Raw genomic sequence first — 14,572 nt, 5'->3', positions numbered from 1 at the left:
CCATTTACCCTTTCTGCTAGCCAGAATTGTTTTTTTTGTTTTTTTTTGCTTTCTGTAGAATGTCCTTGCATTTAGTGTCAAGCCCTGCAACTTAGAAAAATCACTATTTAGAATTATTTAGTGGAAGACGTTGCTGCTTTAGTTATTTTTAATTTCAGTAAATATTCATATGCTTTATGAATAATGTCTGCAAATAACTTCACAAGACGTTATTACTGGTTAATACCTCTTAATGAAATATTGAATATAACATTGAATATATGGGCTGGCTGTTAACCTGATCTGTAGCCTACTGATGATCTTGATTTCTGAACTAGCCATACAGTAAGAGTAAGCACAATACTGAACAGGTTTACTGTCAGTGTTCTTAGTGTTAGAATATTTACTGTACAGTGTACTGTGTAGTTTGTTGAAAGTAGAAATTATATTAGAAAAATGCAGCCATATCACCATGTTTTGAAATGCATTATGTGTAGACTGATGCTATGCCTATCAATCACTATAGACCAGTGTTTCCCAACCATTTTCATCTTGTGTACCCCCTAAGCATTTTCGTTGTGCCATGAGTACCCCCCAGTCAAGTTCCATATCGCTTTCTCTATCCCAGTTTAACTAAGCTCGATACATTTGTAAAAATTGCATTTTTCCAAGTACCCCCTTCAGTGTGCTCACGTACCCCTAGTGGTACACGTACCCCTGGTTGGGAAACACTGCTATAGACTGTTGATTAAGCGCAGGCATTGACCATGCAAGATAGACGCCATACAAGTCACTGTAATAGGGGACAATAATGAAAAATACTGCCATGCTACATGTCATGACGGAGCTCTGCCTGATGAATCCAATACAGACCCTATAAGATGACAAGAGACCACAAACAAGTAATTGAAGCACATTTTATTTCCATAACTTCATCAATAATTTTAAACTTTCATGGATAATAGATTCATTACCCACATTTTGACCTATTTCAATAATTAATTTGTTTTCTCATAAATTTTGGGCTTCCAGCTTTAAAAAAAAAAAAAAGTGAATTGAAGATTTCACAAATTAGAATATTGTGATGAAATCACCAAAAGAAAAAAAATAGTCACATCAAATCAGTTGAAATATAATACCTCCTTAAATGCATGTTAATGTTCAACACTTGGTTAGGAATCTCTTTGTCTTAATCAATGCCATGATACGCTTAACATTGAAGTCAATGGCAGAGGCATTTTATGGAAGCCCAGATTCTTTGCCATCAGCTGTTTTTTGTTTGTTGATCTGGTGACCCACACTTCCCGTGGTACGGTAATCTATGGGGTATAATCAAGAGGGAAGTGTGGGTCACCAGATAAAACAAACAAACAAAAAACAGCTGATGGCAAAGCATCAAGGCTTCCATAACTCCCATGCAATGCCCCTGCCACTGACTTCAATGTTGTGAACTGAAAAAAAGTGAAAGCCCACCTGGAAACTCATTGTCATTGTGACACAGCACACAAAGGTCCACTTCACACAATGAAATTGCATTTATGCCTCACCCGTGCAAGGGGGCAGCCCCCAATGGCGCCCCAAGGAAGCAGTGTTTGAGGCTGTATCATGCTCAGGGTACCTCAGTTATGGAGGAGGATGGGGAAGAGCACTGGTTAATTACTCCCCCCACCAACCTGGCAGGTCTGAAGTCAAACTTGCAACCTTTGGGCTACAAGTCTGACGCCATGACTGCTCATTATGACAGTGATTAAGGCAAAGTGGTTCCTAACCAAGTATTGAACATTGATATGTTATTTAAAAAGTATCAAATTTCAACTGATTTGATGTGACCCAAATTTCTTTCCTTTTTTTCCTGAAGAAAATGGCGATTTCATCACAATATTGTATTATTATTATTATTATTATTTTAAATACTTCATTCATGTTTTTTTTTTTGTGGAGCTGGACACCCACAATATGTAATAATAAACAAACCCATTGTTGGAATAGTTTACAATGTGGACCATGAATCTATAATCTATGACAGTTTAACATTATTGATTATGGAAATAAATCAACTTTTCCATGATATTGTAATTTTTTTAGAAAGGAGCTGTATTTATTCTTTGGATGCCATACACACCTTTAATCACTGCTTTTACACCCAGGGAAATGCACCCGGAAACACCTTTTCGCATCCTGTGAACACTTACCTTGGCCCTCCTCCTGCCCTGAGTTGGAAGTAAGTAGTAGGCCTACAGCAGCAGTGAAGAATCATGTTTTATCACTGATGCCTCCGAACATGGGTGATCTGAAGAAGCAGCAAATTGTGTTAGTGGCTGAGAAGAATCTGCTTTGTCTGATGTAGCCACTGAGAGCACCATTGCAAAATTAGGGTTCGGAGCTATTTATTTATTTGTTCATGTAACACAACACATTGGATCAGTTGCAATGCTGTTCCAATAGGCCCTAGCTAAAGCTTTAATCATGTTAGGCCTACAGTAAATCCTTGGACCTCCACACACCACTCATCAGACCTAATGTAGCAGCATGTGCAGTATAGACATGTGCTTATGCTGAACATTTAGTTATTTAATTAGTTAGTTAATTTTGGTGAGACAATTGACAGTGTTGCCCTTTTCTCAGTGACTGCCTCTACAGTTCCAGCTCCATGACACACATGGGACTATGGTAAGTGATTCGCAAGCACTCAAGGCAAATGGGATGAGAGATTTCATAAATGCTTTCCATAAAAAAAATCTTATATATTTCAGTGGCTCAGCCACGATAAGGCTAATGATTTATCACAGTCGACTACTGTGCACTCCTACTGCATTCATAAACGGACAGATTTTGCCTACTACAATGTAGGTTAATGTACAACGCATGTTTGATTTCTGTTTTGTTAATATCATTCCCCGATATCTTCTTATTTGCATATTGTGTATTATTTCTGTGTATAGCTGTCCGTATTCTCAATAAAGGTGTTTTCTTACAGTAAAACCTTAAGGGCATTGTCTGTCTGACTACTACACATTTATTACATTTGAACAAAGGCAGCAACTTGAGCGCAGCATTGGGGGCGAGGTCAAAAAGTTCAGTGCAAACAAACACCTGCCTTTCTAGCAGGGGCGGTTCTAGACAGGGGCCAGAGTGGGCCAGGACCCCTGTAGATTTCCTCCTCCTGGCCCCTGTTGTGGCCCCTGTGCTGAAAAGCCAATGGCTTAAAATACCAATTCTATTCGTTGCACTTCACAGTCTCAACATGCCTTCAGCATCATGCAACGTTTAGTTGAAACCACTGATGGACTGTCGTTGAACTAGCCAAATTTGTCCTGAAGGGGGTGGTAGAAGCATTTTATGACAGTGACGGCGCAGTGTCCAGACTCCAGTGAAGTTCTATAATAGACTATTGCTACACCAGCCGTTCTCAAACTTCAGAACACCAAGGCCCACTTTAAAATATGAAAAAAATCTGGGGCTCAACAAAACATAGGCTATAGTATTACAGTATTACATAACGTATTATATTAGGCTACATTATATTTATTATATTATATTATTATACTGTTATGATGAATAATAAGTTAGGGCCTATTTTCAGAAAGTTGTGGCCACTGAGGGCCTCCTAAACACTGAATATGAAATTAGCATGAAAGCCAGCATTCACAGCTCAGCGAAATATGCATTAGCTAAATACTAAATGCTCTATTAATAGTTAGGAGGAAATAGCCAACTGTAGCTATTTCTGTAGCTATAACATTTAGTTATTTAATTAGTTAGTTAATTTTGGTGAGACAATTGACAGTGTTGCCCTTTTCTCAGTGACTGCCTCTACAGTTCCAGCTCCATGACACACATGGGACTATGGTAAGTGATTCGCAAGCACTCAAGGCAAATGGGATGAGAGATTTCATAAATGCTTTCCATTAAAAAAAATCTTATATATTTCAGTGGCTCAGCCACGATAAGGCTAATGATTTATCACAGTCGACTACTGTGCACTCCTACTGCATTCATAAACTGACAGATTTTGCCTACTACAATGTAGGTTAATGTACAACGCATGTTTGATTTCTGTTTTGTTCATATCATTCCCTGGTAACTTCTTATTTGCATATTGTGTATTATTTCTGTGTATAGCTGTCAGTATTCTCAATAAAGGTGTTTTCTTACAGTAAAACCTTAAGGGCATTGTCTGTCTGACTACTACACATTTATTACATTTGAACAAAGGCAGCAACTTGAGCGCAGCATTGGGGGCGAGGTCAAAAAGTTCAGTGCAAACAAACACCTGCCTTTCTAGCAGGGGCGGTTCTAGACAGGGGCCAGAGTGGGCCAGGACCCCTGTAGATTTCCTCCTCCTGGCCCCTGTTGTGGCCCCTGTGCTGAAAAGCCAATGGCTTAAAATACCAATTCTATTCGTTGCACTTCACAGTCTCAACATGCCTTCAGCATCATGCAACGTTTAGTTGAAACCACTGATGGACTGTCGTTGAACTAGCCAAATTTGTCCTGAAGGGGGTGGTAGAAGCATTTTATGACAGTGACGGCGCAGTGTCCAGACTCCAGTGAAGTTCTATTGCTACACCAGCCGTTCTCAAACTTCAAAACACCAAGGCCCACTTTAAAATATGAAAAAAAATCTGGGGCCCAACAAAACATAGGCTATAGTATATACAGTATTACAGTATAACATAACTTATTATATTAGGCTACATTATATTTATCAATTATATTATTATACTGTTATGATGAATAATAAGTTAGGGCCTATTTTCAGAAAGTTGTGGCCACTGAGGGCCTCCTAAACACTGAATATGAAATTAGCATGAAAGCCAGCATTCACAGCTCAGCGAAATATGCATTAGCTAAATACTAAATGCTCTATTAATAGTTAGGAGGAAATAGCCAACTGTAGCAAGTTTCCTCTCACAATCGACTAAAAATGATAAGAAATAGGCCTATCCATTTCCAGTGTTGGGCAAGCTACTTGTAAAATGTAGTAAGCTAAGCTATCAGCTACTCAACCATAAATTAAGCTTCACTACACTAAAGCTACCACCATCAGAAATGTAGTGAGCTAAGCTACAAAAATGTGCGGAAATGTAGTTCACTACACCATAAGCTACATTGTCCCGACATAATGTCAGATTAAAATAACAGATAGGCCTACCTTCATTAAACAAAACTTTATTGATCTCATTATACTTAATTGATATTCATTATACATTCAGTATGTTTTAAATATCATTATAGGGCACAGGCCTAGGGTGACCCCAATAAGTCCAAGTGGGGGCATGATATGTTTCTGAGGGACAGTGTGGGGCACTCCCTGGCGTGACTGCCTAGATCTCAGGAAAGAGTCAACATTTTTTCTTTGAGCAACATTGCAGGACAAAATGTAGCTTTTGTGGAAGCTACGTCGCTACATCCCTTATCAAAAAATCCTTTAGGATTTTCTGTTTTTCCTATAGGATTCTGAAAATCCAATAGGATTCATCTAAAATCCAATAGGATTTTTGTTTTTACCCATAAGATTCTATAGGTCTACGAAAATCCTATAGGATTTATATACATTCCAATAGGATTTTCATTGTCTCCTATAAGATTAGAAAATCCTATAGGATTTACAAGATTCCGCAGCTAGAATTCTAAGCGAGCGCAGCTAAATTTGAAATGATTTTGGTTGTCAAGGGAAACAAAGTGACGTTGCAGTCGCATATTCAGGTAGCTATTGGACTAGAGATGTAACTCGGGCTTGATAAAAAAAAGAACAAAAACGTTTAATTAACTTGCCGAAATGTTTGCCTGTAATACTGTCACTTCAAGGACCTCTTCAACGCGTTTACTAATCGATATCCGACTTCTGAAGTGCCGCCGTAACTTTACCGTTAGCAAGTTTGCTAACGTGTGAAACGTAGCCTACCCAGCAAGCAGGTGAGTTTTTATTTGGATTTATATTGTATGGTTTGCAATATCACATTGTATGTTGGTCGTGTGTTTATAGTCTGACAACGTTGCAGTCTAAAATGTAGGTCTATTTCTGCAGTAACGTCCTCAAGTTTCCTGCTGGAGTTGGGGCTGTCAAACCATTCAAGTGGCCCATGATGACTGACTGAAAGGACATTACGGTAAGTTTATCATGATAATCTATTCTTTGTCAAACTTGCTATGCACCACTGCAAGCACACATCACAGCCTTTACCACCTCAGTGTTATCTCCCCATTTTCCCACTGGACATTTGAAGTGAGCAGTGTTGGGCAGTAATGCATTACACAAGTAATTAATTGTTGTAATGCATTACTTTTTGCTGTAATGCAAACAGCAATGTAAGGCATTACAGGGCAAAATCTGGCATTTTTCTTACTTACCATGCTAAATAACTGAAGTTACAACACATTACAATGTCCTGGATTTTAGTGGGATTTATTCAGTGTGGTGGGTCAGAAAGAGGCTATTCCTGAACCTGGTAGTCTACATGCTGTCAAAAACACCTCCTGGATGGGAGGTGAAAAGGTCATGACTCATGAGCTTGATTTACATTTTTATACATTTCCAGATCCATATTTAGGCCAACAGTTCTTTTGGGGAATGTAACTAAAGTAATGCAAAAGTAGTGTAATGCCTTACATGTCAAATATGGTAATAGTGAAGTGTAAGAGATTATTTTGAAAAGACAATAACATGTAATCAGTAATGCATTACTGTTTTGAGTATCTTGCCCAACACTGGAAGTAAGATAAAATGATAATGGTCTGGCATCCATAGTAGCCCTCAACTTTTAAGTGCTATGCCACGGGTGCATGTCTATATGTTCCCACAGAGTGGTCCCCACTCATTTTTAGGCCCATTGGTCTCACAGCCCATTGGTCCCGCAGCTTATACCTGCTGGCCCATGTTCCCACATTTCTAAGAATTTATTCAAATTTAGGCCCTATGTCCCATGGCGGGAGGAAGGGCATGTTCTCTTAGTTTACTCGGAAATGTGGCTACATGAAGTTCTTGAACATAGGGCATATTTGAATACTTTCTTTACAATGTGGGGGAATGGGAGCAGCGACCAGATGCCACGCCATTATCATTTTATAATGTAAGTTATATCACTTTTAATATAAGTGCAACTCCTGAGTTCATATTGCCTTCACTGAATGGGTCCCTCTTGTTTTCACAGTGAATTCACAAGTCAAAATCAGATAAACAGACAGGAACATCAGCCTTCTTGGTGCCAGATGGAAATACTTGAGAATAGCAAGAAAAACGGTAAGTCTAAAACTACACATAAGATCATAATTAAGTTAAATGTGACCTGGTGGCATTGTTGCATGACTGCTTAACATTCAGAAATGATTGCTATACTGTCACTCATCATCTAGAATACATCTTGGAGTTAAAACTTAAGAGTCTATGGGCTTTAAGAAAGAAAAAAAAATGAGTGAATGAGGTAATCACAACTCTGCCAAGAGTCTGTTTTGGTGTTCATTAAAATGAGTGTAACTATTCTCTTCCTGTGCTTTGGTTTTGTTTTAGGTTCAAGTAGGCCCGACAACAGAGATCACAGACAACCACAAGAAGTGACCCCAGGAGGGCAACAGACCATATGTTGGCAGTTTTTGGAAGGCAGGTCCTAGCCACGCACTCGTATACCGGAAAACCACCAGTAAAATTCAACAAAAAAACCTCATAAGTGAGTACCTTTTCACTACAATACCTTGCTTACATAAACAGCAAAGTTCTCAGACAAGGAATAGTTTTTATACAGTACATCCAGCAAGCACTGTCAGCACTCCACTTTTTCCACACATTGTTATGTTACAGCCTTATTCACAATGGATTCAATTCCTTTCTCAGCTTGCCTTTCTTTTACTCAAAATTGTACACACAACACCCCATTATGACAAAAAAAAATATGTGCAAATAAAGTACAAACAGGTAGCTTTTCCCATGACACTCAAAACATGTGAATTACTTAGCCTACGGGATGCACTGTAAATGTCTGACAATGTCACAAGATTTCCATCCATGCTACACGCATTGTTTTCAACAACACAAAAAACCCTCTCCCGCACATGCCACAGATTCTCAATAGAGTTTTAAAGTCTATTCAGTAGGCCTATGTATTTTCTCATGTCTTAATTTTCCATGTGTTGGTCTGCTCTGTATGTTTGTTTGTTTGTTTTTTCAGACTACTTCACAAACAAATTTGATGTGGACACTTCAATGATCAAGCAAGCAATGGCACAGGACTGTTCAGATGAGGCAAAAATGACACCCACACAATGATCAAATAATGAAATAATAAATATATTTTGCATATGACCATTTCATTTGCTGTGTTGTTTTTTTGCATTATGTTTATGTGAACTATGTTTTAAAATCCTATTATAATAAACACCACAGAATACAAATCCTATAGGAATAGAAATCCTGTAAGAATAAATCCTATAGGAATATAAATCCTATAAGAATAAATCCTATAGGAATATAAATCCTATAGGAATTATCCCATCAGAATCCTATTGGATTTCTATCAGATTTTGGAACAAATAATCCTATAGGAACATTGAAATCCTAAAGGAATCCTGTAGGATTCTGCCTTCTGGATTCCAATAGGATTCCTGTAGGATTTTGGTTCCAAAATCTGATAGAGATCCTACAGGATTTACCTTACTGGATTCCTTAAGGATTTTTTGATAAGGGTTAAGACAAAAAATAGTTCAACTACAGGGAAGTTACTCGATACATAAAGTAGTGAAGCTACGACCAAGCTACTGGGAAATGTAGTTAAACTAGTAGCTTGTAGCGAAGCTACTGCCCATCACTGTCCATTTCACACACATCAACACCATAAGCATGAAAACACACCATATCACGACGGCAGATAGAAAATTTAACTCTACACCAATGCGATGCGATTTTCTGACGATTAAAAAAAACAAAAACATTAACAATACCACCCATAATCTTCAGATGATGTTATTAATTCACCAAACGCCATTTGACCGGGTTCAAGTGTAGACTGTGAGTCAATTTGTAAAATAGGCCTAAATTTAAATAACAATGTAGCCTAATGCAGAACACGTGCAAAATCTCAGTCAAAATACAGAGACAGGATATTTATCAGACAGGTGAGTAGCCTATGAAACATGAAACAATCCACGGAGAGACAAGCTAATTAACTGAATAAGGATCATTCTCACAGTAGGCCTGCCGAAAAAAATAAATCTAGCCTACATGAAGACGGAGATGGCGAACAAGAGGAATGTCCAGTCCATTCGTGTCATGTTGAGATGTCCTTTCTTCGTGTCATCTTCAGGGACCACCGCGTCTGTCAACTGGAAATACAGCAGGTAGGTCTATCTGCAAATGGGCTGGGGCCAGATGCAAAGTGGGAGAACCAAAGAATCTATGGGAGAACATCTTAAAGATGACGAAATGCAAATTAACTCTGGTAATGAGTGGCAGGATGATGGATGACCGCTGTTGTCGAAATGAAAAATGTACAAATGTTCAGTAGGCCTAATGTACAACATTGACATTTGTGACAATAAATGACACAATTCCCATTCCTAGGGCCCATGCAGCCAACGGTACCCACACTTTTATGGTTGTTTGATAGCCGCCACAACCAGAGTGCAGAAAGAAACACCCCGTTCCAGACAGATTTTAAGAAGGGCGTTACCCCTAATAATGCTGTTGCCCAATGAGGTGCGCTGCAGAGTTTGTCGCTGGGGTATCTGACGTCCCATAAACCAATGAGGTTTTTCTTGATGGCTCTCTGGCCAATGAAATTGGCCTCGGACTTTAAGGGCGCAGGGACCTCGAGGTAAAGCAGTACAAGCATAGCGCACCAGTCCTGAGGAAGTCAGTCACGGAGTCACCGTGAAAAACAACACCCGCAAAATGCCGAATAAAACTAAAAAAGAAAAGGTAACGTAATGCAACGGATGAAGCTAGAGGGGCGCTATCAAGGTTGCAGACTAGACCATAATATGGATCAACTTTGGTGGAAGATGTTCTTTATGTTTTGACAGCTGAGCAAATATGCCTATATGGCCTAACATAGTATTAGCAGAGCTAAGTGGTGGTACAGCTAACGGATAGCCCGTGACGTGATGGAGTACCAGCCCTGGTGGCAAAGCCCCTTTCTTTTTTCAAAATTTGAACGAATGTGTCATATATGGGCAAATACGACATAGTTATTCATTGTAGTGCTCTTCCAGAACTAATTGAATGCATGTCTGCGCGCGGGCTATTCCAACGTTCTAGTTGATGAGTGGCAAGGGCACATTAAAATTACTTTTAATAATTCATTTATTTAGCCGCCTAGCGTGCTAGCTTCCCATCTAGCTAGCTGTTTTGCGTTGACATATAACGTTTTGGCAGCATTTGTCAAATCGACATGAGCGAGGAAATGTATTATACTGTGGCGATTAAAGGCTGACTGTGAAAAGATGTTTGCTTCCCAGCTTGATGTCTCTGTACGACCAAAAAGCCGGGGAAGTACCAACAACCCCCTTTTCAGTTTTGCACTGATTTTGTGTAACGCTAACGATAGTTATGTTGCCATTCAACAGATAACTTGTCATTTATTACTAGATGTCTGGAGGCGTCATGTTTCATCGTGAAAACGAGCCTTCCTCTATTTGTTCATTCTGACAGACAGTCAGGGGGTCTTGTCATTTGGTGCAGCTACCTTTTTTCTGTTCTTCGACATGTCAATGTTCTTTGGATGTGCCCCAGTTGCCAGGAACACCAGCATTGTTGTCAGTGATGTAGAACTAAGTGTTTAATGTTGCTGCAGATGTTTCCTGGTCTGCTGTCGGATGCGATTCTGTCATTTTGTAATTTCGTCAGAGGCAGAGCTCTTGCAGTAATTGCACTATGGCTTTCCTTGTCTGCGTGGTCTTGACATAGACGGCGCAGTTATTAGTAGAATATTGGCCTGCCACGGTCCGGAACTCAATACAGACTGGGTCTGCACAAACAGCTATTCTAATGCCTAGGTGTATACTGTTAATCAAGCAACCTACCCGAACTGGCCAGTAAATGTACAATGATTCCTAATAATGACCTCGCCCTCTGTCTGGCAAGGAGCCCTGTCCAAATCAAGGCGCGTAGGACATCATGCAATCGACTAATCACACTGATTATTCCGTTTTCTCGTCCGCAGGAACCAACCAAATCTGCAAAAGGCAGCACGAAAAACAGTAATGTCAGCGGCGGAAAGGAGCAGGGGACTGAAAATGCAGACGAGGTAATCACGCTTCAAGAATGTTGAGTCTCTTCTTGAATGCAGACTGAATGCTGCGAGACACACACACACACACACACACACACACACACACACACACACACACACACACACACACACACACACACAGTTGGTCTTTAATGTAGCTTAAAGACAAACCTTGTCTTGCAAACCCATACCAAAGCTTGTGATTTTCCCACCCTCATGGGTTGTGTGCTCTCGTTTTTGTGAATGGGTTTTTCCTGGGTTGATTGTGAGCCTACCTGGCCCTCGGGAAGAGAGAGGCAAGCAGACTTGTCAGTATGCAGCTGAAATGCTCCTAGCCAGGCCTGGACTCCCTCAAGCAACAGGGATGGAGACAGCAGTGTATACTCCATCAAGATGGGCTGCTCACTCAAGATGAGCTACCAACAGGCCCTTACCTTAACCCCCTAGGCACACTACTTCAGTGCGCTGTCTTGGTAGCACAGATGAATGGGTAGCTCATGTCGATACGACAAACGAATGGGGGTGTGGCAGTTGGATGTTGTGGATGGAGACGAGAAGACGGGCAGTAACTCCTGACTCTGTTTACTGCCAATAAAGCACACAGGCACACACGCGCGCGCACACACAAGATGCATACAAGCAAGCCGTCTGTTTTTAATGGGTATACAATAAATATCGAATGAAGAAGCACATGGCAGCAATGGGCAGTCATGGATAAGCGGTTAGGGCTTCAGACTTGCAGCCCAAAGGTTGCCGGTTCGACCCACTACCCGCCAGGCTGGTGGGGGAGTAATTAACCAGTGCTCTCTCCCCCATCCTTCTACATGACTGAGGTACCCTGAGCATGGTACCGTCCCACCGCACTGCTCCCTTAGGGTGCCATTGGGGGCTGCCCCCTTACACGGGTGAGGGATAAATGCAATTTCGTTGTGTGCAGTGTTGTTCACTTGTGTGCTGTGGAGTGCTGTGTCACAATGACAATGGGAGTTGGAGTTTCCCAGTTGGGCGTTCACTTTGACGCTTTCATTTCACATTCTGATGGGACGCTGTGTTTGGGAGACATGCTCTGGATATGATGAGTCAGTGGCCCTTGGGGGGGAGGAGGTGGGAGGTATTCTAAGAACTTGGTTCAGTAGTAAACCTGGTTACGTTAACGTTGAGGTCATGGTAAATCATCTAAATTAAGAAGAGCTTGGAATCCTCATTTTCTTAACTAAGTGTTGCCTTAGGCTAACTATTATTAGTTATTATTATATGGTTGTGACGTCATCTGTCGAATGCTCCATTCATTTCAACGGGGCTCCCCAACGTTCGGACGTCTGTTATTTTTCGATAACGGACGGGTTGGTCTATAACAGACCGCTGTCAATGGCAACAAGACTTTTCACTGCTAAAGCGACTTTTCAACAAGACTCTAATCAGCTGCTGTGATAGACAGCACCCGTTGTCCTGGGGGCCCGGTCTTTTGTCACTCTAATCAGCTGCTGTGATAGACAACACCTGTTGTCCTGGCTAGCCTACCTAGCTGTTGCCTAGCGGTGTTCCACAACGGCACTGTTTTGTTTTGCGCAGCAACAATCTTAACATTAAATAGGTCTAAAGAAATGGCCCCGCATGTGTGAATCATTTAAGTATATCCATATAATAAGCGGGTTAACTTTCGGCGAGTCGGTCGCTTTGTGGAATAGCAGCACTTCAGAGAGAACAAGACCCCTCCGCTCCGCGTCGGGGTCTAAAGATTCTCTCTGTCGTGCTGCTATTCCACGGTAGCGACCTTCTCGCCGAACGTTAACCCTTACATATAGCCAGGGTTATCACTTAACCATGTTTATGGAATACTACCCCTGGTTCTCAGGCAAGCAAGCTAGCTCAAACACGGTTTAATGTAACATTTCTGGATGGACAGATATATGTAGAAGTGAAGTCTGAAGCTTTGTTTGGCAGACATGGATGGTAAATGGACTGCAATTATGTAGCGCTTCTCCATTCCTTCGAGAACTCAACGCGCTTTACATGTATGCCTCACATCCACCAGGTATGCCACCCTGCCACCAGGAGCAATTAGGACAGGGGTGGAATCTTTTCCATCTTTTCCTTCTCAAATTGTATAAAGTCCACCAAGGGCCGTACTATGAACACAAACCAGTATTTCCGTCTGCACGTTAGGCCTATATTGAAGGTGGACACCTTTTAAAACAGACCCCACCTTCTCTAGGTTTCCTGAAAATATAGCTTAAATGTATTGTAAATGTAGTTTCTTAGATTTCTTTTCAAAAGATGTGAAACTGCATAACATTACAATTATGTCGGCGGGGTACGGATAAGGTGGCCTCAAGGTCTGTAAATGGCCCTTGAGACATAGGTTCCCCACTCCCCACAATTAGGGGTTTTGTTGTATGCTGTTATTTTTAACCAGAAATGCAAATGTCTGTGAAATTAATCTGTGCTGGTGTACTCATTTATTCTGTCCCATTTGAAATGTCTGCTCAACTGCTGCTTGCATCAGTTGAACAAGGAATTCAAAACATTTCTTTTTCTATTGCCTTGAAGTTAGACATCTTTGTTTGCCATGGTGTTTGCCTCAATGGTTTTCCAAATATTGTGGTGTATGTCGTTGCAGTTGATGTGGTTGCAATAGAATGCAGGAAATACATTGTTTCATTTCAGGGAAGGGGGTTTGCGCCAGGGCGTACTATGTGCTCAGTCTGAGTTTAGTTTTCCGCTTTTGTGTACATATACAAGCACAGTGTGACATTGTTCACAAGTGAGGAGCAAGGGTCAGTTAGTGTAGGGTAGCAAGTGCAGTTAATCATAGTCATTATCTGCCGGCGATAAGGCGCAAACAGGACACTGCCCACAGAGCCCCGGCTGATTTCCTTAGTGTTTATTGGGTTACCAGGATATGACGTCACTCCCACCGAGATAACGACTTTTGTGTGGATATGAGCTTTATGACTAAGCATTGGTTATAATGCACAAGATGACTGCCGCTTCACAGAAGGCGGTGTAATAAACTCACAGCTGCCATATTCTTTAATGAGGCATGGTAACTCTGGTAGTGTTCCCCATCTGTCTCTCTGTCTCTGTCTCTGTCTCTTTCTCTCTCTTTCTCTCTCTTTCTCTCTCTCTCTCTCTCTCTCTCTCTCTCTCTCTCTCTCTCATTACAACCCTCTGACCCATGGATGGACAACTGGAGGCCCACGGGCCACATGCCCTCACTCAATGCGGCCCATAGAAAAAACATAATTTAAAAAAAAATGGCAAGATAAAAAAACATTACTGAGTCAATCTATAGTAATTATAGTGTTGGCCAACAACCATACCTTTCAAACAACGAACAACCAACTGCATGCAGTGCAATTCAATGCAAT

At 40.9% G+C, this 14,572-nt stretch overlaps 1 protein-coding gene and 1 long non-coding RNA gene across 3 annotated transcripts in view; both read left to right on the top strand.

Moving 5' to 3' along the window:
* The first annotated feature begins 5,707 nt into the window (after positions 1-5,707).
* LOC134441342 (uncharacterized) lies at positions 5,708-8,254 on the top strand. The gene is made up of 5 exons (XR_010033144.1): positions 5,708-5,898; positions 6,011-6,092; positions 7,134-7,222; positions 7,490-7,646; positions 8,145-8,254. It is a non-coding gene; the product is annotated as an uncharacterized LOC134441342 (long non-coding RNA).
* A 1,559-nt stretch (positions 8,255-9,813) lies between these two features.
* The window catches only part of ppp2r5d (protein phosphatase 2, regulatory subunit B', delta), a 51,008-nt gene continuing 46,249 nt past the window's right edge, over positions 9,814-14,572 (top strand). For both annotated transcript variants that reach the window (XM_063191110.1, XM_063191109.1), the window contains exons 1-2: positions 9,814-9,889; positions 11,133-11,216. In XM_063191110.1, coding sequence (XP_063047180.1) covers positions 9,863-9,889; positions 11,133-11,216 — 111 coding nt within the window. In that variant the 5' untranslated portion in view covers positions 9,814-9,862. The remainder of the gene's footprint in view (positions 9,890-11,132; positions 11,217-14,572) is intronic.

The sequence above is a fragment of the Engraulis encrasicolus genome, chromosome 24, assembly GCF_034702125.1.
Source record: "Engraulis encrasicolus isolate BLACKSEA-1 chromosome 24, IST_EnEncr_1.0, whole genome shotgun sequence".
NCBI lineage: Eukaryota > Metazoa > Chordata > Actinopteri > Clupeiformes > Engraulidae > Engraulis > Engraulis encrasicolus.
The sequence above is the reverse complement of the archived record's forward strand: the minus strand, read 5'-3'. Positions and strand labels throughout refer to the sequence as shown.